General features: G+C 60.5%; 1 protein-coding gene across 1 annotated transcript; it reads right to left on the minus strand.

Annotated features, from left to right (window-relative positions):
- Nucleotides 1–13388: 13388 nt before the first annotated feature.
- Nucleotides 13389–25712, minus strand: LRPAP1 (LDL receptor related protein associated protein 1). Its single transcript, XM_035726116.1, has 9 exons — nt 25447–25712; nt 21694–21838; nt 19123–19247; nt 17991–18111; nt 17539–17693; nt 16694–16700; nt 16440–16519; nt 14847–15023; nt 13389–13725 (listed from the first exon to the last, which is right to left on the minus strand). Exons 1-9 carry the CDS (start codon nt 25660–25662, stop codon nt 13663–13665), a joined length of 1089 nt encoding a protein of 362 aa, XP_035582009.1. The 5' UTR covers nt 25663–25712; the 3' UTR covers nt 13389–13662.
- Nucleotides 25713–26054: the final 342 nt, after the last annotated feature.

Genomic DNA, 26054 nt, shown 5'->3' on the forward strand with positions numbered 1-26054 from the left:
GCTATGTTCCTTGGAACAGGGTTGGGGTTTCTGCACCCCCATTCCAGTTTCCAGCTCCCCCTGAGGCCCTGCCCCTGGCCTGTGATCCCCAGACCGCTGGGGAGGCTGGATCCTCTCCCGTCGCTCGCCCTGGGCCCTGGCAGGGGCCTGTCCCTTGAGGGCTTTGGGAGGTCGAGGCCCAGGTGGCGATGACTGTGCCGGCCATGGGCCGCTGTCCCTCCCTCCTGGTCAGACCCTGCCCTCAGCTCTGAGGCCACCAAGGCCCTCAGCACTTGCAATCAGGCACCACAGTGAGGTCGTTCTGCAGTTTGGGGGACCTGGCTCATTCCCGTGGCCTCTGTGGGCCCCTCCACGGGTGCTGCTGGGAGTGGGCCGGCAGTGCCCGGGGGGTACCTGCTCCAGCCTCTGCGCACCTGGGGGCCACGTCCCCTGCCGTGCGGCTGCAGATAGAGGCCGGGGGCCCGTGGGATTGTATCTGCCCCAAGAGGAAGGCCCAGACTTGGCCTGGGGGCCAGAGTTGCCCATGCCTCTCCCCAGAAGAGGGCGAGTGGGGGTCAGGGCTGGCGGGCCAGCTGGGGTCCCGGGACATGTGGGTAAGGGGCCCCTGGGAGATGAGGAGTCTGGGCTGGTGTTGCCTGGGGGTGGCCGGGCCCCCAGAGACCTGGTCACACCTGGTCAGCGTCCTGGTTGTGAGGCCGGGGCAGGAGGAGCAGGAGCAGCAGGAGGGACAGACTGACGCGTGTTCTCTTCGGTCTAGGGCGCGGCTGCCTCAGCCCCTGGCCTGCTGATGACGCACTCAGGTAGGCCCCAGCTCTGGGACAAGGGAAGTGGGGGCGCGGTGGCTGCCTCCCGGCTCAGCCGGAAGCTCTGCACCAGACAGGGAGGCGGGTGCTGGCGGACAGGGGGAGGCCATGGACAGAGGCTGACACGGGCAGTGGGGGGTGACGGTGTGCAGCCTCGAGGAGCCCTGGCCTGGGTGGGGCGGGCCCAGGAGTGGAGGGCACGGTGCGGCTAGCTTGCCCTGGGGGGTGTGTGGATGGAGTGGGCAGAGTCAGGCTGCCCCGGAGACTCGGGGTCTCCAAGGCCCAGTTGGAAGGCGAAGGCTGGGCAGAAGCTGGCTGTCACCCAGGGGAAGGCCTGGAGGGTTGGGGGAAGCTGAAGTTTGGGGAAGGTTGGCCTTGGGCAGGGTCGAGGGGGGGTGTCGCTGGAGGTCAGGGGTCAGCTCCGTGCCTTATCTTCCTGGTGGAGCCTCTGGGCAGGGGGGCCTGACGAGCTTAGACCCTCCACCCTTTAGAGGTGCATGACGCCTGTTGGGGCCGGACCCTGCAGGCTGACCCGGAGTGGACCTTTGGGGGCAGGAGGTGGCAGGCAGGGCCGGTGGCAAAGCAGGGTCCACAGGAAAGGCCCACACCAGCTGGCTTTGGGGTTTCCTGGCTCAGGATAGGGCCCTGAGGACCACCCCTGACAACGCTATCCCGTGACACCCACTCCCAGATGGTCCTGGACACGTCCTCCTGCTGTCCACTCGCCTCCCCGTGGGGCCCTGTGGACATCGTTAACCCTGGCATGGGGTGGGGAGGGGAAGCCTGCTGGAGGATACAGACCCTCTCCACTGAGGCCAGGGGCTGGGGGAAGTGAGGCCCGATCCTGGCAAGGACAGAGCTGAACTGGGCCACAGATGGTGTGGCCCAAGCCCCGGTGATGGCGGCAGCGCCCTGGGCAGGCAGGAGAGGCCAGGGCCGCGCTCATCCGTCCTCTTCTCTGTTCTGGAAGCGATTTGAGGCGGCTTCTAAGATGGCCATTCCATTTTGTCCTCTATCCCTTGGCACATGCCTCCTTCTCCAGGCAGCCTGCCCTGATTTTCCCTGGCCTCACGGGTCTAGGTGTCTCCCGTGGGTGCCTCTGCCTGCCACCTCGGGTTACGTGGGAGAGGGTCTGCACTGGCCCCCTCCAGGCCGGTTGAGGGAGAGTCGCACACTGCTGGGGTACAGATGGGTGTGCAGAGCCCTTGCGGATACGGTGTGCCTGCCAGGGGGGAGGGCCCTGCAAAGGCTGCCCGTCCGCTGGGAGGCGGCTCCCTGCCCTGTGATACATTCTGTGGCCACAAATGCAGCCGATCTACAGAACCCCTCACCTCGCAGCTCACCTCAAACCCCAGAGATTCTCTGGGGATTGAAAACAGCCTGTCGTTGGCTTGAGAAGCTTGCAGGACGCTCTCTGAGCTGCCTGTCAGAGTGTGCCCTGTGGCATGACCTGCCTCTGCCCCCGGGCACCCAGGCACCCGGAGCCCTAAGCCTGGCTTGGAAGCTGAGTGTCCAGAGCACCCCCCCACCCCCGCTGTGCTCCTTGGAATCAACACACCCTGTTTGCCCAAACCGGGAAGGTGGTCCCCGTGTCCAACAAAAGCCTGCTGCCTTCCCACCTTGAGGACGCGTGTGTCCAATGCTTGGAGGAGGAGCCACTGTGGATGGAAGTGCGGGCCTGCACTCGAGGGGGAGGGGTTTTCTGTGGAGACTCCCTGGTCCAGAGACGGTCCCTGAAGCCTGGAGCCGCGGTGGGGGTGGGCGGTGACCCAGGAGGACAGCCAGGGGGGTTGAGGGCAGGGGGCAGGGGCTGAAGAGAGGGCAGTGTGGTCACCTGACCGCAGCAGGCCACAGGGGCATCCATGCGGGTGGCTCAGCAGTGCTCAGCCCACGGCATCGGGGAGAGGAGCACACCCTTTCTAGAAGCTCACTGGTGAAGGGCGGCAAAGGGTGGTGCTGGGTCTGGGAGGGGGGCGGGCGGGTCTCAGGATGAGCGGTGCTGGGCCAGGGGATCCGGGGAGGTGGGGGCCCGGGGGGCTCCCAGGCCCTGGCCAGGCGCAGGGTGGGAGGCTTGCCAGATGGGCTGGGTGCAGAGTTCTTTGCCCCGGGAGACTCACTGTGCTTGCCCCCGCAGGAGCCCCAGGGCTCGAGAGACTGTGCAGCGAGGCGCCCCCCTACGTGAACATCCCCGTCAGCCCCTCCTCCAAAACGCAGCTGCACTACATGGGCCTGGAGCTCCAGGGGGCCAGCGCGGGGATCCGAGGTGGGTCCCCACGTGGGGGCCTTCCCCTCCCGGGGCGCCTCAGGCCGCCGCAGTAGAGGGGGCTTGCTCCCCATCCCGGGCCCCCCCCAGGCCATGCGCTTGCTGAGCCTCGTCCTGAGGGTGTGGCCTCACCTTCCTCCCAGCTTAGCAACGCCCCCAAGCTCGGGTCCTGGATCCCATCACCTCTTCCAGGCCGAGGTGGGAGGCGTGGGCTGTGCGGGGCTTCCCGGAGGTGGGGGGAGGGGGGTGGGCGGCCGGGCCAGCTCACCCGGGGCTGCTTCCAGGGGCTGGCGCCTCCCGCTATGCACAGATCGACATCACGGCCACCGAGGCGGCCCACAGGGTGGGGGCCCAGCATGCGCAGAGCCGGGAGGAGCGGCTGCCCGAGCTGGAGCAGAGGAGGAAGGGCGCCCTGCGGTGAGGACACCCCCCGCCACGACGGGGCAGCTCACTGAGCCGGAGTCACTTCTGCTGGCCGTGGCCGAGGGCACCAGGGAGCCTGTCATCTTTGCTGCATCCCCGGCGGTCTGGGCCCCGCGACTGGGGCCTCCTGGCTGCAAGGTAGCCACGGCTTGTCCCCACGCCTTCCCTGCCCCACTGGTCACTGCTGCCTAGACCTGACCCTTTCTTTGGCCTCCATGAGTCACTCGGGACCTCCGGCAAGTCGGGGGGAGCCACGCGTCCAGGCGCCAGGCATTTTGCAGTTGGTCCCCTGAGACAGAGCAGCGTGTCGCTGCAGGTGCCCTGAGGGGATTGGACAGCAGTGTCCATGGCTCTGGGACGCAAAGGGCCCTCCCCTTCCCTGGAGGTGGTGGCCCCCCAGCTGAGGCCAGGCATGCCCTTGGGAAACACAGGGCCCCAAACCACAGCAAGGCCGGACCAGGTCCCACCTCTGCTGAGCGTCCTGCAGCCGCCTCCAGCTGTCCCACGCCTGGGTCACCGCTGCCCTGTGCCTGGGGACCCTGCCGCCCGTGAGCCCTGGGGGCGGCGGGACTGTCCCCCCTTCAGACCCACCAGGCTGCAGTGTGGTCCCACACACGTTTCCTTGACTGCGTTGCTTCTTAGGACCCATTACTGTTGGTCGTGTAAATAGTTTAAAATCGTTAATGTTCTATTTTTAACACGCACATTATTTTCCTGAAGGATGAGGTGCTTTCTCTTTCTTGGGCTGTGGCTTTGCCTGGCCCTGGACACGGTTCTGTCGTCTTGACACAGCGCAGGTGCTCCGGTGCCGGGTTGCCCCCACCTTGGTGGGTCTGGGTGGGGTTCCCGTTGCCCCCCAACAGTGCCTGTGGCCTTGGGGAAGTTTTGTGGCATATTCATGACTCAGTGAGCAGGAGGGAATGGTCATGGCTGATGGGTGTCTGGGTCACTGGGGGGTTTCCAGAGCTGGTGGGGGGGCTTCCTGGCATTCCTCCCTAGTCATGAAAGGGAAGCATCGGGTTGGGCCTTCTGACCCTGGTCTCGTAGAGGAAATGGGGCTCTGATCTGCAGGGCTGGGGTCTCCAACCATAGCCTACTCAGACACCTTCCTCCCTTCTTCCCGCCCTTTCTCCCTCCCATCCACCCACCATCCACCATCCGTCCATCCACCCACCATCCACCACTCATCTATCATCCATCCATCATCCATCCATCCATCCATCCATCATCAATTCATCGCCCACCCATCCATCATCCATCCATCATCCATCCACATCCCTCTCCCACCCCGCCCCTGATCCACTAAGGACCCAGTGAGTCTTAGGGTACTGTAAGTGGCTGACACTCATGTTCTCCTCAGCTGAGATCCCTCAGGTTGATGGGTTTCAGAACAGCAGCACCCTTTTCCTTGCCTCATCTTCTGAGCTGACACCTGACTATTGGGGAAGCTTGCAAGGCAAGGCAGAAGTAGGCCCAGTCCTGAGCCTCTGGGATGCAAAGGCCTCAGGGTTGATCCTGCAAGCAAGTCAGATTCTAAGCCTAAAAGGCCCCCACTAGCATGCCCTGGACAAGATTCTGGGATAGTCAGACTTCCCTTTTAAATTACAAGGGGGGGAGCAAAGCATGGGCTGCACACCCCAGTCCAGGGTTCCAGTAGTGAGGGGTTGCCCTCTGGGTGGGAGGGGGCTCAGATGTCCATGCACACCAACTCTGGGATAGGCAACTTGGGGTTCTGGGCCTTACCAGTGACCCTGAGCGGCTGGCATCTGGGGTCTCTTGTTTTCAAAATGAAATAAGGCTGCTGTGTTTTTGTAAAGCTGAAACAGGGTTATGGACGTATTAGGCATTCATGAAGAATAGCTCCCCAGGGGCACAGCCAGGTCTGGCCCAGGCCACCACAAGCAATCTGGTGCTTTGGCTGCGGAGGGCGGCCCCCTCCAGCCCCGGAGGCCTCAGGGGCGCTGGGCTCGGGCAGCTGTGTCAGCCACACAGGCAGTGGGGGACAGCCCCCTGTCCTTCCTCCAGGGCTGTGAAGGGAGGCACAGAGCCCAGGGCCCAGAGCCCCGCACTGGGGCCATTGGGCAGAGCTGTTACAGCTGCCACAAGGTGATGGCCACGTGGCACGGTGTGGCTGTGGAGGAAGGTTTTAGGGACCCTGTGGAACTGAACACAAGTTCCACCTGCCTGATGCACAGCAGAGACATCGAGTTTGCAGCAAGAAGCAGCCAGAGGAGGAGACGCGGGTGGGGGGAAGAGGGGCGGGGGGCAAGCCTCACATCCGCCTCCTCAAAGGGGAGAGTCGGGGTAATCGGGGAAATGTGAAGGTGAAGGAAAAGGTCTGGGTGACAAGTTGCAGCTGGGATCAGTCCTATTAACGCTTCGGTTACCAGTTTCACCCGGCCCTCGACTTGCGCCCAGGAAGGGCTCCCCGCCTTTGCCGAGACGTAAGAGGTGGCCCGGCCGGGACCCCTGCAGCCTGCCCCGCGCCACCGCCCTTCCCTACCTCCGCCTCTGCCCTCAAGGGCCCTCCTTGGGCAGGCCGCACCGCACACATGGCTGGACGCCGGGGGCCCCCGGATACGGGGTTGGATTGAGTGTCTTAATTCTGGAATAACAGCCTAGATGCTTCAGGGACTGTGCCACCCAGGCGCCCCATCCCGCGCCATTCTTGATTCTGAGTCCCGACCTCTCTTCCTGCGACACTTGGAACCCGGTCTCTGCCTCCATTGCCTTTAAATCTTGTAGTTAGTACTTTCGTCTCTTAGGGGGCCTTTTGTTCTGTGAAGTTGCTCTTCACTTTCAGGGGCTTTTCTTGGACATTTTGACATCTCCTCTCTGGCCTCTCCTGGGTCCTGCTCTGACCGCCGAACCACCAGCTTGCCCTTTGAGTTCGTGTAGGATTTTCCCTCTCTTTCTGTGGTTCCTTGTGTGATTTCCTCCACGTTGATGTCTCAGTCTTTGGGGGTTTCACTTCTGCCATCAAACGTTCATTCCCCAGCTCATTGTGGCTCCTTACGGCGCCCCGTCCTTGCTCGGATGCACTTTTATCTCTCGGAGGAATTTCTTACTTACAACAGAAAGCCACACAGACCTTACATGCACGGCTTGACACACTTTCACACATGGATGACCCATGTCACCACCGTCCACGAGCAGAGGGCATTGCCCATCACAGACCTTCCTTCCAGCCCTTTGGAGGCAACGCCCATCCTGCCAGGGGACCACTGATTTGATCGCCATCCCTAGCAACTAATTCTGTCTCTTTTACAATTCGCTTCTTTGGCTCAGAATGTTTTTGAGATTCTCCAACAATGTAGATGACTCTGCACCCATTCCATTACACAAACATACCAGAATTTTTTGTCCATTCTGTGAGTGAACATTTAGCTTGTTTTTGGTTGTGAATGAGATGAAGCTGAACATGAATTGGACAGTTTTCTTGTGTTGGGCCTTCTGTGGGCACACACCCTCTACTCCCCTGGAAACACGTGTGATCAGAGGAGGAACTGCAGGGCACAGGTGAGAAAATGTTTACAAAGAAACTGCCGACGTTTTGCACAGCGGCTTTACCATTTTGCACATTCCCCCAGCAACAGGAGCGTTCCAGTACGTGCCCATCCTCAGCCAACCCTTGGTAGGGGCCTATTTTGAATCATCCTCATGGGTGTGGAGTGCTGGCTCATTGGAGTCATTTGCATTTTTCTGACAACTAATGATGCTGAGCACCTTCTCATGTGCTCATTGGCCATTTGGATGCCTTCTTCAGCGAAAGGCCTGTTTAATTCCCGTGTCCATTAGAATCCCGGGTTGTAGAATTTTGGGTCTGAGCCCTGTCTCAGACGCAGGCTTTGTGACCGCTCCTCATTCTCCAGTTGGTTGGTTTACTTTCTTAATGATACATCTTGACGAGAAGTTTCTGATTTTGAGGAGATGCCATCTTTGTTCCTCTATCATTGATGGTTGGAGCCTTCTGTGGCCTGTTTTAGATGTCTCTGTCTACCCTCTGGTCAGAAAGATGCTCTCCTGTTTTCTAGAAGCTTTACAATTTTAGCTTTCATGTGTAGGCCTATGAATCACTGTAAATTACTTTTTTTTTTTTTAAGATTTTATTTATTTATGTGAGAGAGAGAATGAGAGAGAGAGCATAAGAAGGGGGAGGGTCAGAGGGAGAAGCAGACTCCCCGCTGAGCGGGGAGCCCGATGTGGGACTTGATCCTGGGACTCCGGGATCATGACCTGAGCCGAAGGCAGACGCCCAACCAACCGAGCCACCCAGGCGCCCTGTAAATTACTTTTTGCATGTGGTGTGAGGTCCACTTTCCCTCCAAACCTAACAAGTTGCTCCAACTCCATTTACCGAAGAGAATTTCTCTCCTCAAACTAGAAGTTTCTAGTTCTTTCCTCCAGAATTTAGAGGTTTTATTTGGTTCTTCAAATCTGTTACGTGATTCTCTTGCTTCCTGTTCTTGGAAACTGTTTTGAGTTTGTCCTGTATTCTGTAAACAGTGGGCGGGACTGCTCTGTCATGTGTTGCGGTCGTCACTGGTACCTCCGATTTCTCGTGTCTTCGCGGGCCGGCCTGAGCTGTGACCCCTGCATTCTCACTCATGGGGTCTTGCTGTCTTCTGTGCCTGGTTATTTTCAAGTCAGTTTGTGAACAATTATGCGTGGGTTTGTTTGAGAAGTATGACAATTTCTTCCAGAGAGGGGTCTTTCACTTCTGCCAATCCAGAAGCACCAGAACCACTGTTTGTGGCCTGAGGGCCAGGGCCAAGTCATGGGGGCTGGCCCTCATCTCCACCATCTCTGCCAGGAGCCAGCCAGACCCCCTTTCCTGGGGCAGGGGAAGGGGTCCAGGTTCACAGGCTCTCCCTTTAGACACCCACTTTACACTAGCCTGTGGCCCTGAACCCAGGGTGCCTGGATGGCCATGTTCTTGGGGTGACACACAGTCTCACACTGCACAGCCTTCCTGGGCTCCTGTGGTCCCTTTTGCCTTTGGTCACACCTTCACAGGCTCAGATTTCCACTGCTCCTCAGGAGAGAGGTGTAATCCCCAGTGCAGGGGCTCCTTTCAGTGAGTTAATCCCTGGAGTCGGAAACCCCCTTGTTCTTTCCTGTCGAGTGCATCTGCGGTTGCACATTTCCCCCAGAAGCTCCCCCTGACCACGGCCCCCAAGTTTGGTGTGTAGTGTTTCTACTAGCATTCAATTAAAAGTATTTTCTAACTTCTAATGCCATTTCTTCTTTGGTTCCTGTGTATTTTTAAAGTTCTTGAATATACTTTTTAAAAAAAAAAAGACTCCCATTTATTTGAAAGAGAGAGTGAGTGAAAGAGAGCACGAGCTGGGGGAGGGGCAGAGGGAGAAGCAGAGGGAGCAGCAGACCCTCCACTGAGTGAGGAGCCCAGGATCATGACCTGAGCTGAAGGGAGACACTTAACGGACTGAGCCACCCAGGTGCCCCTAAAGTTCCTGAATATACTTATTTTAATTGTCTTTTCATTACCGAGTCCCTCCTTGGTTGCGATAGGGTTAAAGAATGTGATCTGTATCATCTAACCTTGCTGCTGAGTTACTGCAATTTGCTTTGTGCCCTGGGCCAGTCAGCTTTTAAAATGTTCCGTATGTATTAAGAACATGTTTTCTCTAAAGGGCATGAGCAGACCGTGCTTGTTGACTGTGTAGTCCATCTGTCTGTGTTCTTTATCAGGGACCTGAGCTTCTGTGGTGAGAAGCTGGCAGAGAGGCAGCAAATTCAACAGAAATGAGACAAGAAAGGAAACAGAGAGTAAAAGCCAATGAAAGAAAACTAGCAAACAACAGAGGGAAATCAGTGAAGCTGAAGCTGGTTCTGGGGGAAAAGTTCTAAAACTCGACAGAGCCTAAGCTAGACTGACTGGGGGGCAAAGGGGAACAGCAGTTACCGACACCAGGAACAAAAAGGGGGCATCACCACAGATCCGACAGACATTAAGAAGGGAACAACTTTACACCAATTGTTTTAACAACTCAGATATCATTCCTTGACAAACATATAAAGACACAACAGGGGTGCCTGGGTGGCTCAGTCCTTAAGCGTCTGCCTTCGGTTCAGGTCATGATCCCGGGGTCCTGGGACTGAGCCCCGCATCAGGCTCCCTGCTTGGCGGGAAGCCTGCTTCTCCCTTTCCCTCTCCCCCTGCTTGTGTTCCCTCTCTTGCTATGTCTCTCTCTCTCTGTCAAATAAAAAAATAAAATCTTAAAAAAAAAAAGACACAAGAAGTATTAGAAAATCCAAACAGCCTTGTATCTAGTTTTAAAAACTGACAAAACTCTAGCATGAGGAGCACTTCCGGCCTAGGTGGTCCACCCACGAGGGCTGCTGCACATTAAGGAAGAAGGCCAAGCCCACACACACTGCAGCAGAGCCTCGCAAGGGGCACTTCCAGCTCATCTCAGTCCAATGTGATACCAAACGGGACAGACTACATGTGACAACCAGAACCACGGGCCAGTGTCCCTCAGAGGGGTATAAACAAACGTCCTTAGGCAAGCATCAGCAAAGCTAATCCAGCTGCGCAGAGGACGGACCGTCTTCGTGGCCAGTGGGGTCCACCCGGGAATGCAGGTTATTTTAGCATTTGGAAATCAGCGAGGTTCACCACAGTAACTCAGTCAAGAAGCAAACCTTTACAATCATCTCAAGAGATGCACGAAAAGCACTTGACAACTTTCAATACTCATTCACAGAAAACTCCTAGCAAGCTGGGATAGACCCCCTGCAATCTATAAAAGCATCCATAAAACTCCATCATAGCTCATGTGACACTTAACTGGAAGACTGAATGTGTTCCGTGGAGATTGGAAGAGAGGGACGTCCCCCTCTGCCCCTGCTGCTCAACACTGGGCTGGACAAGCCGGCCAGTGTGCATGGAGAGGTCACAGCACCCGAGGGAGAAGCGAGACTGCAGTCTGACGGGGGACTCGGTGTGCGGATGTGCCGGGGCCTGGGCCACCGGACATAAGGTCAGCATATGAAAGCAAGTGCACGATGAAATGAACATACTAGTGACAATAGCATAAAATATCAAACACCTAGGAATAAACCTCGTGGAGACATGCAGGGTCTGTGTACAGAGAGATGCAAGATGGGCTACATAAACGGGTCAGATGAGACAGGCTCACAGGACTCGATACTAAGATGTAGATTCTCCCCAAAGTGAGCTACATATTTGAGGTGATCCCTGTCAAAACAGTCGTTTTTTTATAAAAAACAAGAAGCTGATTCTAAGATGTATATGGAAATGCAAAACGCCCGTAATGAATCTTTAAAAAGAGGAGGAAGATGCATACCACCCGATTCCAACCTTTATTATAAAGCTACTGTAATCAAGACAGCAGGTGTAGACTAGATAAAACTACCTTCGGGGTAGAGGATGCAGACTATACAGAGCCACACCTGTACGCTCACTTGAGTTTTGACAAAGGCACCGAACCAAGTAACGGAGGAATATTTCTGTACGAGAAATGGTGCCAGAACATAAGGAAACAAGTGGGCATTGGTCGGGAACCAGGATTCACCGTAGGAGACATCCAGGCCCGAGGACGCCCTTCAGCAACGAACGGAGTCCGTCTCAAGTGCACGGCACGGCTGGACGAGGCACACAGACGGCCGAGTGGAAAATGCCAGACACACGAACACATCCTCATGGTCCGATCCCTTGTGTGTGAAATGCATGGACAGGCGCAAGTGAGCTGTGGTGAGAAAAGCCGGCGGGCAGCTGCCGGGCGGGTGGACAGCCATTCGGGCGCCCATGGCCGTCAGCACACACGGAGCACGACACCGTGCACCCGTGCTTCAGTGAGCGCTCCCTCCTCACCGCTCAGTCGCCCCGAACCTGGGAGACCAGCAACTCCACGACTGGAGACCGCGAACACGCAGCCGGAACATCGATGACTGCAGACCGAAGACTGAGGGCCCTCATGCCGTCCTGCGGGCCGGCGGCAGACGCAGGCCCTCCACAAAACCAGTCGGGACCATCCTGTCGGAATGAACGCGCGTTCCTAGGACTGTCTCCGTGACTCCTGGGAGCCGAGCGCGCGCGCCGAGCGCGCACACACAGGACCCTTCACCACGGCACTCTCAGCCGTGTTCTCACGCAACGTCGGGTACAGCTCTAAACGTCGTACCTTCATCCGGTGGGACGGCGCCCGGCACTGAAGAGGCGCACGGGTCCCCTAGACAACGTGGCTGAATCTCACCAGTGAAGGGACTAGAGGCAGATGCCCCACCCCTACACACCCACCGCGTGCTGTAGTTTCCTGAAACAGGGAAATCCAACCTGACCTCATCAAGAACGTGGGTCTGTCAGGGTCCGTTGACGTGGCATTAATAGTTCAGACGGACTGGGGGGCTGGAACATCAGGCATTTTTCTCCAGTCGAGAGGCCGGAAGCAATCACTGTGCCCGCAGATTCGGGCTGAGGGGGGGCCTGCTTCCTGGTACGCAGACATGGACTTGCTGCAGAGTGCTCCCACTTGCGGGCCAGGGAGCTTTCTGGGGCCTTTTCTTAGGACGCCGATCCTATCTGAGGGCTCCTTTCTCATGATCTGATTACCTGAAGGTCCCAATGCTGACACTCTCACCATGGGAACTGGGTTCCAGTATATGAATTTGGGGGGACACAAGCCGAGTGGTCAGCTATAGGAGAGGGGAGCGTGGGGGTATCCTAGGATCTGGGTAACCTCTACTTGTTGACCTGGGGGTGGGCTCCAGAGTACTCGCTCGGGAGGACTCACTGAGCCGTAGGCATCTTGTGCCCTTTTATGAATCCGTGTTTTCCTTCACAGCAATCAGAATCTACAAGCAGTATGGCCACTGGCCCCTGGCTTGGGGGCTGCCACAGTACCTGCTGCCTCTGGTGGCAGAGGCAATGACAAATCATGAAGACCCATCTGGTTCTCTGGCATGTATGAAGGCCAAGAGCCCCCTCTAGTTGTCGGTTCCTCAGATGGTACACTGAGTCAAATGTCCGCTTCTGTTTGCCTCCCTGTCCTGGGCCTGACCTCCTCCCAGGCCTTGCACCTCACACAGGGGCACTCAGAACATGAGTGTATGCCCTGGAGCTCGGAGCCCCCCAGGCAGCTCTGCGGAAGCCGGGCAACAAGCCCTTCTCTGGTCCTCGGCCTCCACCCAAGCAGTCGTCACCCTGCCCTGCCCGTCAGGCCAGGCCACAGCCGTGCACACCAGGGCCTGCTGCGAGGGACACACCAGCCACCCGGTCAGTGGCAGGCATGACCTGGAGGCCTCCGGAGCACGGCAGGAAGGCCCACCCATGCCCAGTGGCCCAGGGAGGAGGGGGGCCACCTCCCTGCTTGGTTTCAGTGCATCCTGACACACGAAGTCCTAGGACAACCCCCCTTGGACTTGATTCTTCTCAGAATAATGGCTCATGGGAAAGCTGTCTGGTGGATCCCAACATGCCAGCCGAGGCCGGGACGTGGTCGATGCCGAGTGCAGCGCTGGGGTCAAGCCTCTTCCAGGTTCAAACGAACCTGGACCCAAACATGGACCGCCTGTGGTGAAGTCAGAGAAGGGTGCCCGTGGAGCTGTCAAACCTCAGCGAGACAATCAGCCACGGAGACCCCCGGGCCCATGGGGCTCTCCCCAGGCCCAACCTCAGAGGCTCGCAGGGAGACACCAGTGGGGCCGCTGTGAGCCCGCCCCAGGCCTGTGCCAGAGGTCACCCCTGCCCCCGAAGTTCACCTCCACCCCACTCTCGCGGGTCAAACCAGGGGGACTGTGGCCCTGGGAGGCCCTCGGCCCCCCCCCCCCCCCGTGTCACGCAGCAGAGAACACAGGGAGTGGGGTGCGGGGGTGGAAGACGAGCAAGATGCAGACGCAGAGAGACCACCGAGTGACAGGTCAGATCACTGACGATTTAGACCGTATGACGTGTTTTTAGAAGACACAGTATTGCAGCGGCAGATTCACGCGAGTCTGAGGCACTGCTCATCGGGCACCCGGGGGATCGGAGCAGTTCTTCCGCATGCAGGATGCCCGGCTAGTCCCTGCCACACCTCCCCCAAGGTCCTGTTCCTGCCCAGCGCTGCCCCAAGCCCCCGGGCCCGTGCTGAGGCGGACCGCTGGCGCCCGGCTTCTTCTTGCTTTTTCCGGCGGGCTCCTGCGGCCTCAGAGTTCGTTGTGGCGAGCTCTGGAGATGCGGCCCGACAGATCCTGTAAATGCTTCTTCACCTGAAAAAAGGGCACAGTGTCAACCCAGCCGCCATCTGCCCAACATCACGATACACACGGTCTTAGGAGGAAAACTCCTGAGCTCCTCGCTTTTCTCATTTGCATGTCTGCCACCAGGAAACAGTCAGGAATCAATCACACAAGTAGCTCCACACCAACTAGAACATCAGCGCCTGCTAAAAACCAACCGCGGGGGGCAGAGGACACAGGGCCGTTTCCGCAAAGGCGGGGAACAGAGATGCCACCTGGCTGGCCCCCGCCGCCGACGGAGCCCGGCGTCCACTCCACACGCGCTCCTGCCACAGCAGTGAGGCAGAGAGCACCCCACGCCTGCCCCTTCTCCGGCACAGCCGGACTCCCCTCTGCAAGTTCCCACCCCGCAGCGTCACTCTGGAGCTGACCTCCCGCGCGGGGTGCTTGCCTTCTCCCCGACAGGCTGGCTAGACAGGCACGGACCCACACACCCCTCCTCTGAGGCACTTCGGCCTCGTGTCACTTTAGATTTATGTGTTTGAATGGCTAGCCCATCCCTGTGGCTCCAGAATCAGACACACAAGAGGGTCCCTCCTCCCTTGCTCCCTCTAGAGAGGGACCCGTCTCATCTGTTTCCAGATTGTTCTGTGTGTCCTTCCGCCCCTACCGCCAGCCCCTCACAGCGTCCATGCTGCTCCACCGCTTCTTTCCCCCAGCATGGTCCGACCCCGAACCTCTTCTGCACGAAGAGCCCGACTTCTGTGCCTGTATGGGCACCTGATTTGTGGGTCACCGCGAACGACCTGACCAGCCCCGGAGTGACCCCATTCTGCTCAGCCCCCTGCCGCCGCTCTGGGACGGTCTGCATTCCCACGAGGGCAAACGTGGCCTCCACGCACACCACACGGGATTCTCGGGACCGTCCTCCTGTGCGCACGCGGACACGCCACAGCCACTGCCTCACATGCCCACCCGGTGCCGGGCCACTGGGCTGAGGGCACGTGCTGGGGGCATAGGTCCCACAGCTCTGAACAGGCCCGGAGGGGATGGCCCAGCCCCTGTGGGAGCGGACCAGGCGCCACCTGCCGTCCGCAGAGGAGGGACCGGCGCACCCGCGGGGCCGGGGGACATCGCGGGGCTGCGCGCACCTTGTAGCCCAGCTCCTTGGTCTTCTCCTCCAGCACGGCGTACTTCTCCTTGTTCCGGCTCACGTGCTCTCGGTCCCCGAAGCTCTCCACATGTTTCAGTTTCTGGTGAGAGATTTCCAGCTGCTTCTGGTAGTGGTTGTGTTTTTCAATTTTGGCTTCAAAGTGCTTAAGCTCCTCCTAGAATAACGTTTCAACAACTGAACGTCCCCCAACGGACTCTTTGTGCCACTCTGGGGTCCCCAGCAAACCTCCCCACCCCCTCAGGACACGGGTGGCCACCGCACACCTGGGGCTGGGCGACAGGGCCCAACGCGGAGGCAGGGCGCTACCTCCTCGGAGGGCGCACACCCCGAGCCCCTCACCGTGCGACCCGTCCAGGACAGCTCCAGGGCGCCATCCCTGCTGCCCCCGATCGTGCAGCAGCGCACGTGGAAGGAGCGCACCCCTACCCGCCAGAGATTCCGCCACAACAGGACGGCTCCACGCCTGGCACCCGGCCTGCCCCTCCCCCGCCCCTCGGTGAACCTGCTTCCCTTTCCCCCTGAGCCCACATCCAGCCTGACACCTGGGCTGGGGCCTCAGCCACAGCCGCACTGCACTGTCCTCTCCCCTGTCCCCACGGCCTCCTGTCATACCTGCAGCAGCCACCACCTCGGGGAGGCTCTGCGGCACTGCCCTTCCCGCCCCTCCTGCCTGCACGGTGTTCTCGGGTCAGTCCCGCCGGCCGGGCCCCCGCATCCCGGTCTCGGCTGAGCTGTGACCCCACCCCAGACCTCCAGAGCAGGGCTGAGTGGCCTGCCCAGGGGCCACGAGGGCCGACAACACGCATCCCTCCGCACTGGGCTGCGCTCCAGACAGATGCTGATACAGGGGCCTCTGCTGGACGCCCACTGCTGTCCCTGCCGCTGTCTCCTGCCCTGCGGCCCCGCTTCTCCCGCCTGCCGGTGACTCCTCAGAGGCCCCGTCCCTCCACCACACGGGCTGTCCCCCTTTCCACCCTCCCTGCCCCCGTGACCGTGGGCCCAAACACGGCGCGTGAGCTCCGCGGTGGCCTCTGGGACCCACATGCCAGAATGACCTCTCGCTCCACAGGCCCCAGCTGGAGCCCCCATGCCGGGCTCCCGTCTTAGCCGACGGCAGCCATCCGCCCACACCCTTCTGATCCCTGACCCACTGGCCTGCAGCAGCCCGGTTACAGCACGACCCCCATGAGGCAACACTCTGGCAACTCAGAGGCCCTCCCCTCCAGGCCTGCTGCCAGAGCCCCACGGGGGTCTGCTGTTCTCGACCCGCGTGCTTCTGCACCAGCCCTCCGTCCTCACACCCCGCACATCCGAAGCTGAGCAGACGCCCCTGGAGCCAGACCCTCCCTTCACCGGAGGCCAGCCCCGTCCACAGAGACGCGAGCACGGCAGTCCCCCACAGCCACCGGCCAGCACAGCAGAGGGATGTAGGGTGCAAGGAAAAAGGCCCGTGAACACGCTGATCTGCCACTCACACTGTGGTCCAGAGTCTTTCCCACATTAGTACGAAGTTCAACGGAAGAGATGTTGCCAAATAACGTGAGCCGGCGTCACCCAGCCCCTTCCTTACCCGGAAGGACTCCAGCTCCTTCTCAGTGAAGTTGGACGACTTGGCCAAGTCCCACAGATCGATCACTCGGGGTCCTCGAACTCTGGCAGAAAAGCAAAAGCAGTGCCGGTGACTGTGTGGCGGCATCCCGTGAAGCCCAGGGGCCCTGCCGACACCGAGAGTGTGAGCGTCCGGACACACACACGGGGATGTGCTGTGCGCTCGCCCGCACGCATCTGGGTGTCGGAAGCAAACCGAGCGTTGTTCTCGCGCACGTTCAGTCTGTGGCTCAGGGCACCGCTGAACCTGGCCTCGGCGACACGCTCACCGGCCCACGGTACCCACCAACATTGGCCCGCACCTCTGAGAGGGAGGGGCCCACTGCAGGGCCACCTTGGTGGGGGAGGGGTGGTGGGAGTCAGGGGACGGCAGGGTTCCTTGGGGCTCTGGGCCAGGACCGCCAATCTACCACAGTTCTGGGTGAAGCTTAGGCCACTGCCCGTCCTTGTGGCTCCAGAGCAAAACCGACCACACAGAAAGGACCCCTTGACCTGAGCCAGCACTCCTGAGTGGACGCGGTGACGGGTGCCCACCTGGGCCACCCACCTCTCCGTCCCTGCAGGAGAGTGGGAGCATGCTGGTCGGAGCTGCCCACCCATGGGCATGCCGCTAGCTCCCAGCTCCAACACCTCCTCTCTCAGCTTAGCCTTTCCCGCCCAGGGCCCTCCAGGGGCTCGTGGAGAGTGTTCCGGAAGGACTCGGCAGACCACGGGAGAAACTGAGGAGCTGGCTGGGTGTGGCTCCTGGAAGGGGGTGGTTCGGGTGGGGAGGGGCAGCAGCGCAGCGGGCAGCCGCAGCACCGTGTCTCCTGACCTGCTGCATCCCCAGGCACAGAAGCATCTGCCGCATCCATGCTCCGTAAGCTCATAAGAACAGGTGAATGGGTAAGAAGCCAGAGAGAGAGGGCAGCCTGGCAGAGAGAGCTCCTGAACACGGGCTCTAGCACGGGGCCCGGGGTGGGAGCGGAGCAGACAGCGGCCCGCCACGGGGGGCCTGGACCTCCCCACGGGATGGCGTGGGACACACAGCTGTGATGCCTGAACGCAGGGTGCTCACCGGCCTCGGCGCCATAGCCCTGGTGGCTGACTTGGCGCAGGCGGTCATAGCCCTGGTTGATGCCCCGCAGCCGGTCCTTGAGCTCTGCATGCTTGCTGTGTAGCACGTCCTCCTTGACGCGGCTCACATCAAAGGGGCTGATGACGTTCTCCTGGATTTCTGTGCCAAACAGGCGCCGTGAGCTGCCGCCAGAGACCCCCCTGCTGGAGCGGAAACGCCCCGGGCCGACCCCGGTGACCCTCCACCCCACCTCCCGGTTTGCTGACTTCCTGAGGGCAAGACCACGGGTTGCGGTGGCATCCGTGTCCGTCACAGCATCTGACCAGCACGCTCGTGTTGAGAGAGGCGCCCCCATGAGCCCCCCACAGGGGAGTCCCAATCAGAAACTGGGTGGACACGGAGGGAGGGCACCCCCCCCACCCCTGGGCCACCTGCAGGAGGGCGGGGCGGGGGCACCTTCGGTCCTGCTCAGTGTCTCCAGCAGGACGTTGTACTCGCGCACTTTCTCCTTGTGGTGCTGAAACTCTCGCCGCAGTTTGTCCAGCTCCTCGCTGGAGAACTTCCCCGAGGTCTTCGCCTGGGAGGAGTGAACACACTGCGAGCCTGCCCACACCCCAGGGTGACCCCCTCCAGGCCACTTGCCGCAACTCCACGGGAGCCGCTGCTGAGCACCCCCTCGATCAGGCAGGACCCTCGCTCCTGCAGGAAACGCTCAGTGCACTGTCGTCTTGATGACCCTTTAACTAGGGGCCGTAGCAGGACCTGCGGCCGGGCTCCACGGAGAGGTGACAGCCATCAAAGTGTGGGAACAGCACGATCCCCCCCAACTGGGCGGGGCAGTGTCCCCTCCCGGGAGGGACCTCAAGCCAGTCACCACGTGGTCATCCACCTGCCCTGCGGGGCCATGTGCTGACTCACAAAGGACGGAGGTCCGGGGCTCAGTCTGTTGGCCACAGGTCCCCTCCACAGTGGACCCGCCCTCCCTCCTGCTCCAGCCCCACCCCTTGGACGAAGGACGATGGGCTGGTGCGAGAATTCTGGTTCTCGGGCCCACTCAGTGTGGTTCTGGGGGATTATGGGCTGTGGAGTGAGTGACGCTGCCGCCAGCTCAAGCCACCACCTGGTCCCACAGCCTGCCTGCATCCACCTGAGGTTTGCACCGCACAGGAGATGAGATGCTGTGAGCCCAGCCCCCACACACCCACCCTGCACTCTTGAGCACACCTTTCTGAACCAGACAGCACACAGGCTCTGACCCAAAACTAAGTGGACACCGTACAACACACGGGCCACCACTAGCCTGGCTGTTTACAGATCGTCCAGCCCATTCTGGTCATTCGGAGCTCTAAGCGCTCCACGCCACACAGAATTCCTTCTCCGAGAGGGCAGAGAAAGCAGGGAAGGCAGGGAAGCCTCATGGGAGGGACCACGACCACAGAAAAACAGCCTCGTGGTTCCAAGAGGAAAGCTCTGCCCCCCGAGACCCTCTGGAAATAGGCTCCTACGCAGAAGCAGCCCCTAGCAGCCCCCCTGAACTCTCAACGCTAGGGGGCACATTTTGGGGCTCAAGGGAAGCACTGGGGAGTACCTTGTGCCACAGTTTTTCCAGCCTGGGGTCCTCCAGGCTGTCCTCCTCGACGGGGTCACTGAGAGAGTTGCTGCTCACGGCCCGGGCGTCCTTCCTCCCGTCCAGGCCGTACTTGGCCAGGATCACTAGGAGGGACACAGGAGGTGTTACTCCAGTCCCGGCCACTGCCTGCTGGGACCCCCAGGCTCTGCACTCCAGACACACGAACAGTCCCAGTCCGGCGGGGGCGGGGTATGAGCCCGGGGAGGAGCAGCAAGAGGGGTGGAGAGATAACTAACTCATCAGGCTTTGCCTGGCCCCAGCCTTCCAAGCCTGCGGCTGCACCGGACGCCCTCAGAGGGCACGTCACACTCGTCTCAGGGTGCGTTCACCAGCCTGGAAGGCAGAAGGCTCTGGATTCCAGCCGTCTGGGTTCAGCATGAACTGGAGCCAGAAACAAACACTCCAGCTAGGAGAAGCCCCCCCAGAGCTGCAAGCCCAGCCTCTTCTAGGCTCGCTGAGGACACTGGGCCCGACACTTCCTGGGCGTGCGCTTGGGGGACACCATGGTGGACAGGGTGAGGGTGACCGGCCTGGGCAGCAGAGCAGACGCATCCTGAGACAGAGGCTTCTGCATCAAAACTGGCCCGGACAAGGGGGCCCCGATGTGGTTTGTCTCCCACGGTGCTGGTGCGCAGCCGGGGGGGCCGCCCTGCCGCCGAGCCTAGGGCACACCTAGTTACACCTGGGCCCTCCCTTTCATGTCTCCATCCTGGTCTGACCCCACACGCTGTGGTCCCCTCGGTGTGGCTCGGCCTTGCCAATGGTCCTGGGGTGGGAGGGGGCTGAGGGGCGTGGGGGCGCACAGGCCACATCCAGGAGACAGCCAGCTGCCCGCTGAGGGACAAACGCTCAAGAGGGTCTGCTGTGGCACTCCAGTTCCCAGTCTCTGGAGTCTTCTGCCGTGTCACCCTGGCACCCAGGAAGCCCACACCACCCAAGCAGAAAACAGATGGCTCCACTCGGAACCCGGACTCCTACACTGGGCCGGAAGCCATGCCCAGGAGGATATGGGCTGGCAGTGGGAGTTCAGGGAGGGTGTGCCCCAGGGAGGGAGACGAGAGCTGGCTGACCTCTCTATGCCCTCATGCTCCCCAGTCTTGGCCCCGCACCATCCACTGGGGGCCGGTTCCTTCCAGAAAGAAGGACATACAAAGGATTCTGGGTCCCTCCAGAGCCTTCTTTTCTCGGGGGTAACTCTAGGTCAGGCTCCTGTCCTGGCCCTTTGGAGTGGCCCCCAAACATTCCAGCTGGGTGCAATGGTCCCGCATCTCTGTCCACCTGACCCTTCTGCTATCTCGTCCTGTTTTGCATGTGTCTCGTCATATTCCAGAATGAGGCCATATGAAACAGCAGTAGACCTATGTCCTCACCCCAGAAGCAGATACACAATGTGACCTGAACAACACGTAGGTGTCTCATGAGGTCTGTAGGTAAGGGATGCAGGGGAGCTGGGGAGACGTCACCAGCTGAGTCAGAAAAGCCTGGATTCAAACCCTGCTGTGCTCAAGTGGTGACTATGGACAAGCCACTCACCCTCTCTGATCCTCTGTCACCTGTCTGTGACTAGGGACAAGTGCCTCAAAGAGGCCTGAGTGGACGTACAGCATTTCGTCTCAGGAAGGGACTCCCGTGACCACAGACAACGTGCACTCCACGGGGTGCCATGTTCGAGGCAGCCGGTGTCTGGCCCCATGAGCATGTGGGACGGTGGCTGGGCTGCAGGGCGGACTCTGGGTCCAGCCACACCTGTGGCCACTGAGCCGTGGCTACTCAAGACCCGATGCTGGGCTCTGTGGGGAGCTACAGCAGGCTCATATTGGCGAGGATGTGCCCGCGTGCCGGGGCAGGTGGCAGGCCAGGGTGCCAGCAGGTGGGATGGGGACGTGACTTCTACTCTCCACTCTTCACTACAGGATGACAGCAAGACCCGTCCACGCGGGAGCGGCCCCCCAAGACGCAGCTGAGGTGGAGTGCACGGGGGTGCCCGGGCAGTGAGCTCGGAGTCCTTCCCCGTGCCTGACGTGTGCCACAGGAGGGTGGTGGAAAAGGGGCGCCCGAGGACCCCGTCCTAAGGACGCATGTGTTTTGCATAATGGGCGGCCGGGCAGACGGGTGCTCTGTCTTGAATACCCACAATAACAAGCAGCTCACTACTTCCCATCTCACCACATTTCACTCTGTTAGAAAGTTATTTCCATTACAGATGATCTGAAATCCGCTTCCCTGTAACTTCCTGACCCTGGGAACATCCCTAGGGTCTCTTCCAGGTGCCCTCGGGAGACGGGGTGGCCCCGGACTCCCTCCTGGGCCAAGTCACCGCAGGGCCCTCAGCTGCTGTGCCTTACTGCACCCAGCACCCGTCCTGACTCTCCCCATAGTCGGCCAAGAGCCTCGCAAAACAGCCCAGCAGCCGTGGCTGCGGCTGATTGCTCCTCGGAGGTGAGCCACCGCACAGGCTGCAGCAGGGCAGCCCCGCTCCCCTCCCGCTCCCCACCGCGGCCCCCCTCCGCGCTCAATAGAAAAAGATACCACTGAGGCTGCGCGTGACTTTGGCCTGCTTCTCTCCATCTTCGTCGAGACCCTCGGCCTTCAGCTTCTTCCAGGCGAATTCATCCCTTTCCTGCATCTTCAGATCCGCATGGAGCTCGGACAGTTTCACGGGAGAAAGCTGCAGCTACGGAACGAGAGCAGAGGAGGCTGACAACCAGCCCCAAGACAAACCAACAGCATCGCCAGGAGACAGCAACCCCGAGAGGGGCGACCAGGAGACACCATGGGTGGGCAGGGGGACGCAGGGTCCTGGCCAGGCAACATCCCACACGTGTTCCCGGGCAAGACCCTCAGGGGACTGGCACACTGCAGGGTTACGGGGAGCCTGCTCTCCAGCCTCTCGCTCTAAGAGGTCCACGGCAGGGCATGATCTAGAAACGCCACGTCCGTGAGGCGCTGCCAGCCAGCAGCGGCCTGAGCACGGGCTGCCAGGTCCTCTCGCCGAGGCCACCTGTGGCCACAGGGCCGGCTGCTGCACCAAGACGCCCCAGGGACATTCGTGGGGCCCCGGGTATCGGGGTGTGATGACGGAGGGGTACGAGCGCTGAGCATGGGGGGAATCCATTACTTTCTCCTGCACCGTGTAAGTATGGTAAAAAACAAACCACGACGACTGGAGGATGGCGGACTACATGACAAACTTCCACGTTAAGAAAAGATCAAACCAGTGAACCTGCCTGACAATGCCCTCATCGGCAAGAGACTCGCTAATGACACAATGACAAGAGGCTCTAAGTGCGGCGTCTCTGCCCCCTGACCCAGCCCACGAAGAGGTGGGGAGGGGCCTCGGCTTCAGGCCAGAACGAGACCTGCGCCTGCGGTAGGTGGCCCGAGCTCTGGGAGCCAGCCCGAGGCCCAGGGAGGCCGAGAGGAGACTGGGTCCCTGCTCCCGCCTTTCCCACTGACTGGTGTCAGCTGAGCCCAGACCAACGGGACAGATGTGCTTCAAGCTGGTCCCCTGGACCAGAACATTCCACCAGTCTTCATGTGGCTGCACCTGCCGGGGCTCCCCGGGCGCCCAGCAATACTGTGGTGGGCTGCTGAACAAGCTACAAGATTGAGCAGCCCCCTGCCAACCACGCAGGGTGGGGAGACTGCGGCCAATGTGCTTTTTAGGCTAAAAGGGGCATCGTGGTGACCCTGACCAGCTTCGGCTAGGCCTCTCAGGAGATGCCCAGAAAATCTGGGCCCCATCCTTTACCAGCTTGAAAACTAGTCAGGGGAAGTTCCTCAGGAGTAAAAAGATAGCACCGAATGAGTGGCAGGGCCTAGGGCAGGAAACTGTTTTAATTCTCTAGAAGCTTCTTCGATCCTGCTCCATGGGTCTGCCCCTCCCTTGCTGGCTCTCTGGCTCTCCTGGGGCAGGCGTTTGTCTCCACAGTATCCCAGCTCCTACTACCTCTCTCGAGCCCCAAATCCTTCCTTTCAAAGCCTCTTGCATGCCCCCACCTGGACGCCTTAGGCTCCTCAATGGCACCCAGGCTGACATAGTCCCACCTGCTCTCCTAAGCTCCATTCTAGGCCCCACTGTCACCTGGAGGCCCCCTGTGGGCATTACCAGGACTCTGGGGAGGCTGGGGCTGCAGCCTCACCTGACCTGTGGACTCCCCAGGGCGGAGGAGCTGGACAGTGGTTTGGGGCATGCTGATTTCCCAGGAAGGGCAGATAGGGCACTGGGGGACGAGGAGTTGGGAAGGGCAGACCGGCAGTCCGCCCAGGATGCCAGGGACACACAACACTTAAGCCCAGGCATCCACAGGGTCTCTCCTCTGTCAGCTTGCGGCCCGTCTGCATCAAGAGCCACAGCCAAGGACAGGGAGGGCCCAGCTCGCGGCTCTGCCCTCTGTGGTTAGTGTGACACTGCATCGGCTCCCGGTTCCCTCTTGGGGACCGCGTGGGGGAGAGGACCTAAGTGTTCTCTGACTGCCAGCTAGTTCTACCATCGGGGGACAGATCTGAGGACCTCACAAAGGTCCCCACTCACCTCTTACTTTCTTATCTGTCCACTTCCCCAGGGCCCTGGGGGTAGTCAACGTGCCAGCGTCCAGCCAGGAGCCCATGAGCTGCAGACTCTGGTGCCCACCTGTTACCGTTGCAGCCCCTGAGTCACTGCTTCTCAGGTCTGAAGCCCCTGGGGGTCTGAATTACACGCTGCATTGCACAAAAATCAGTCCTTCCTCTGAAATGCAGAGGCCGGTGAGTCCAGCGCGGGGGATGCCAGCCACCTGTGGCGGCCGGACACAGCAGCCGTTGTATGCCATCGAAAAGGAAGCAAAGACACAGCTCCCGGGCAAACACTTGGCACTCCCTCTCTGGATTTCTTCACTCTCTTTAACTTCAAGTTAAACGTTAATGCCTCACACGAAAAGAACTAGTTAGTAGAAATCAAATACAGAACAGAATCTGTTCAGTATTAAACAGTCACGTAAATCATCAATAATGGACACAAGCAAACACGCAGGAAGAAACCACGTATCAGAAACAAGGGCTATGTTGACAGCACACTGGGTATGGATGGTTTCACAGGTGGATGCTTCACTTCAAACTCACCAAGATGAATGCATTAAATATGTACAGTTTTTCTATGTCAATCGTATCTCAGTAAAGTGGTAAAACAGTCCCCGGGAACCAGGGTCCAAAGCCTCTGCCTCCAGCCGCGATTCTGCACTGGGCAGAGTGACTGTGTGCAGAGCACAGTTCGGGGAGGCCTGCCCCCATGTGGACACTAGAGAGCCCCTGGGAGACCGTGAGGCTGAGCCATCCACGTGGGAGCAGTCTTACTGGCACACGGGGAAGCAGCGCCAAGGACAGAACAGGACAGGGGCCCCGACCTGCCCTTCCTAAGTCCCACCTGGAGCAGAGGAATGCGGTGGACAGAGAACACAGGAAACACCATCTCCCCTCCTCTTCTGGCCCTCCCACGTCCAAGGACAACACTGCAACACATTCTAATCACAAGGTCAGGGTAAGAACCGACAGGGGCTTGGGGCCCACAGAACCGGGTGTGTGAGAGCTGTGCACCCCGGTGCTGCGAGCCTGCTCAGGATGTGTCCCCCAGCCCCGTCCTGCGTCCCCCACCGGACACCAGAACACAAGGCAACCCTGAGCAGGGCAACAGCGGCCAGAGGCGATCAGCGCGCACCCACTGAGAAGTCCTGCGACGGCTTCACTCAGTCCCCAAAGCTCTAAGGACAGCCCTTGCGTCCCCTCCGCCCCTCCCCCGCCCCTGTCCCCTGCTCGGCAGTCTTACGACACTGCAAGATGTCACAAGACCCACAGGACCAGGCAGAAGTAGCCCCGGCTGCCGTCCCCAGCCTACAGCTCTCCTAACCACTTCTACCAAACAGCAACCGGATAATCTCACACAAAGTCAAGCCACCAAGGGGCATAATGCAGCGGCAGCTCCCAGGACCCCGGGTCGGGTCCCTAAGACCGGAAGGACCCCCGCCCCTAACCGTGGCATCTGCATACCAAGGCAGGGATCACAGCACCAGCCTGGGCTGTGACCCCGAGACAGAAGACCCAGGCCCCATCACCCTGGAGATACAAGACGCGCGGCCCCGCGGCACCTCCCCCCCGGGTCACAGGAGACAAGGGACGCCCCGGGACCCCACGGTCCCCGAGGTCACAGAAGACAGAGGACGCCCCGGAGCCCCGCGGCCCCAGAAGACAGGGGATGCCCCCCCCCCCCGCCCCGCCCCGCGGTCACAGGAGGCCCTGGCAGCCGCTCACCCGCTGGGCCTTCTCCCATAGCTGGTTGAGCTTCTCCATGCGGAACTCCCCGCCGGGCTCGCGCTTCGGCGGCAGCTCGGGCTCGTTCTTCTCCCGCGAGTACTTGCCGCCGTGGCCCGCCGCCGGCCAGGGTCCGAGCAGCAGCAGCGGCAGCAGCAGCAGGAGCTGCGGCTGCGGGAGCCCGCGCGACCCCGCTCCGAGCCTCGGCGACGCCATCTTCCTCCTCCCACCGCCGAGACCCCGCGCCTCGGGCCGAAGAGGCCCCGCCCCCGGCCCCGCCCCACCGCGCGGCCTGCTGGGAGTTGTGGTCCCTCCCCGAGCGGGCGGCCCAGGCGAGGCCGCCAGCGGACTACGAGGCCCGCCAAGCCCCGAGGAGGCACGTGAGCGTTTCCTAGGCAACCACGCCGCGGCCTCGAGATGCCGGCGCCTCCGGGTGGGCGGGGGGCGCTGGGGCTGCCCGCTCTGGGATTGCGAGGTTGAGGGAGGGCCCCGCCGGGACTCCGGACTCCGGACGGCCCGACGTCCCCCTCCCTCTGCCCGGTGGGAAGAGTAAACCGTTCGGGAGTCGGGAGGGTCCGGCCGAAACCTTGGCCGTTTCCTGTGTCAGC

This window comes from Zalophus californianus, chromosome 2 (genome assembly GCF_009762305.2).
Source record: "Zalophus californianus isolate mZalCal1 chromosome 2, mZalCal1.pri.v2, whole genome shotgun sequence".
In the NCBI taxonomy this organism is placed as follows: domain Eukaryota; kingdom Metazoa; phylum Chordata; class Mammalia; order Carnivora; family Otariidae; genus Zalophus; species Zalophus californianus.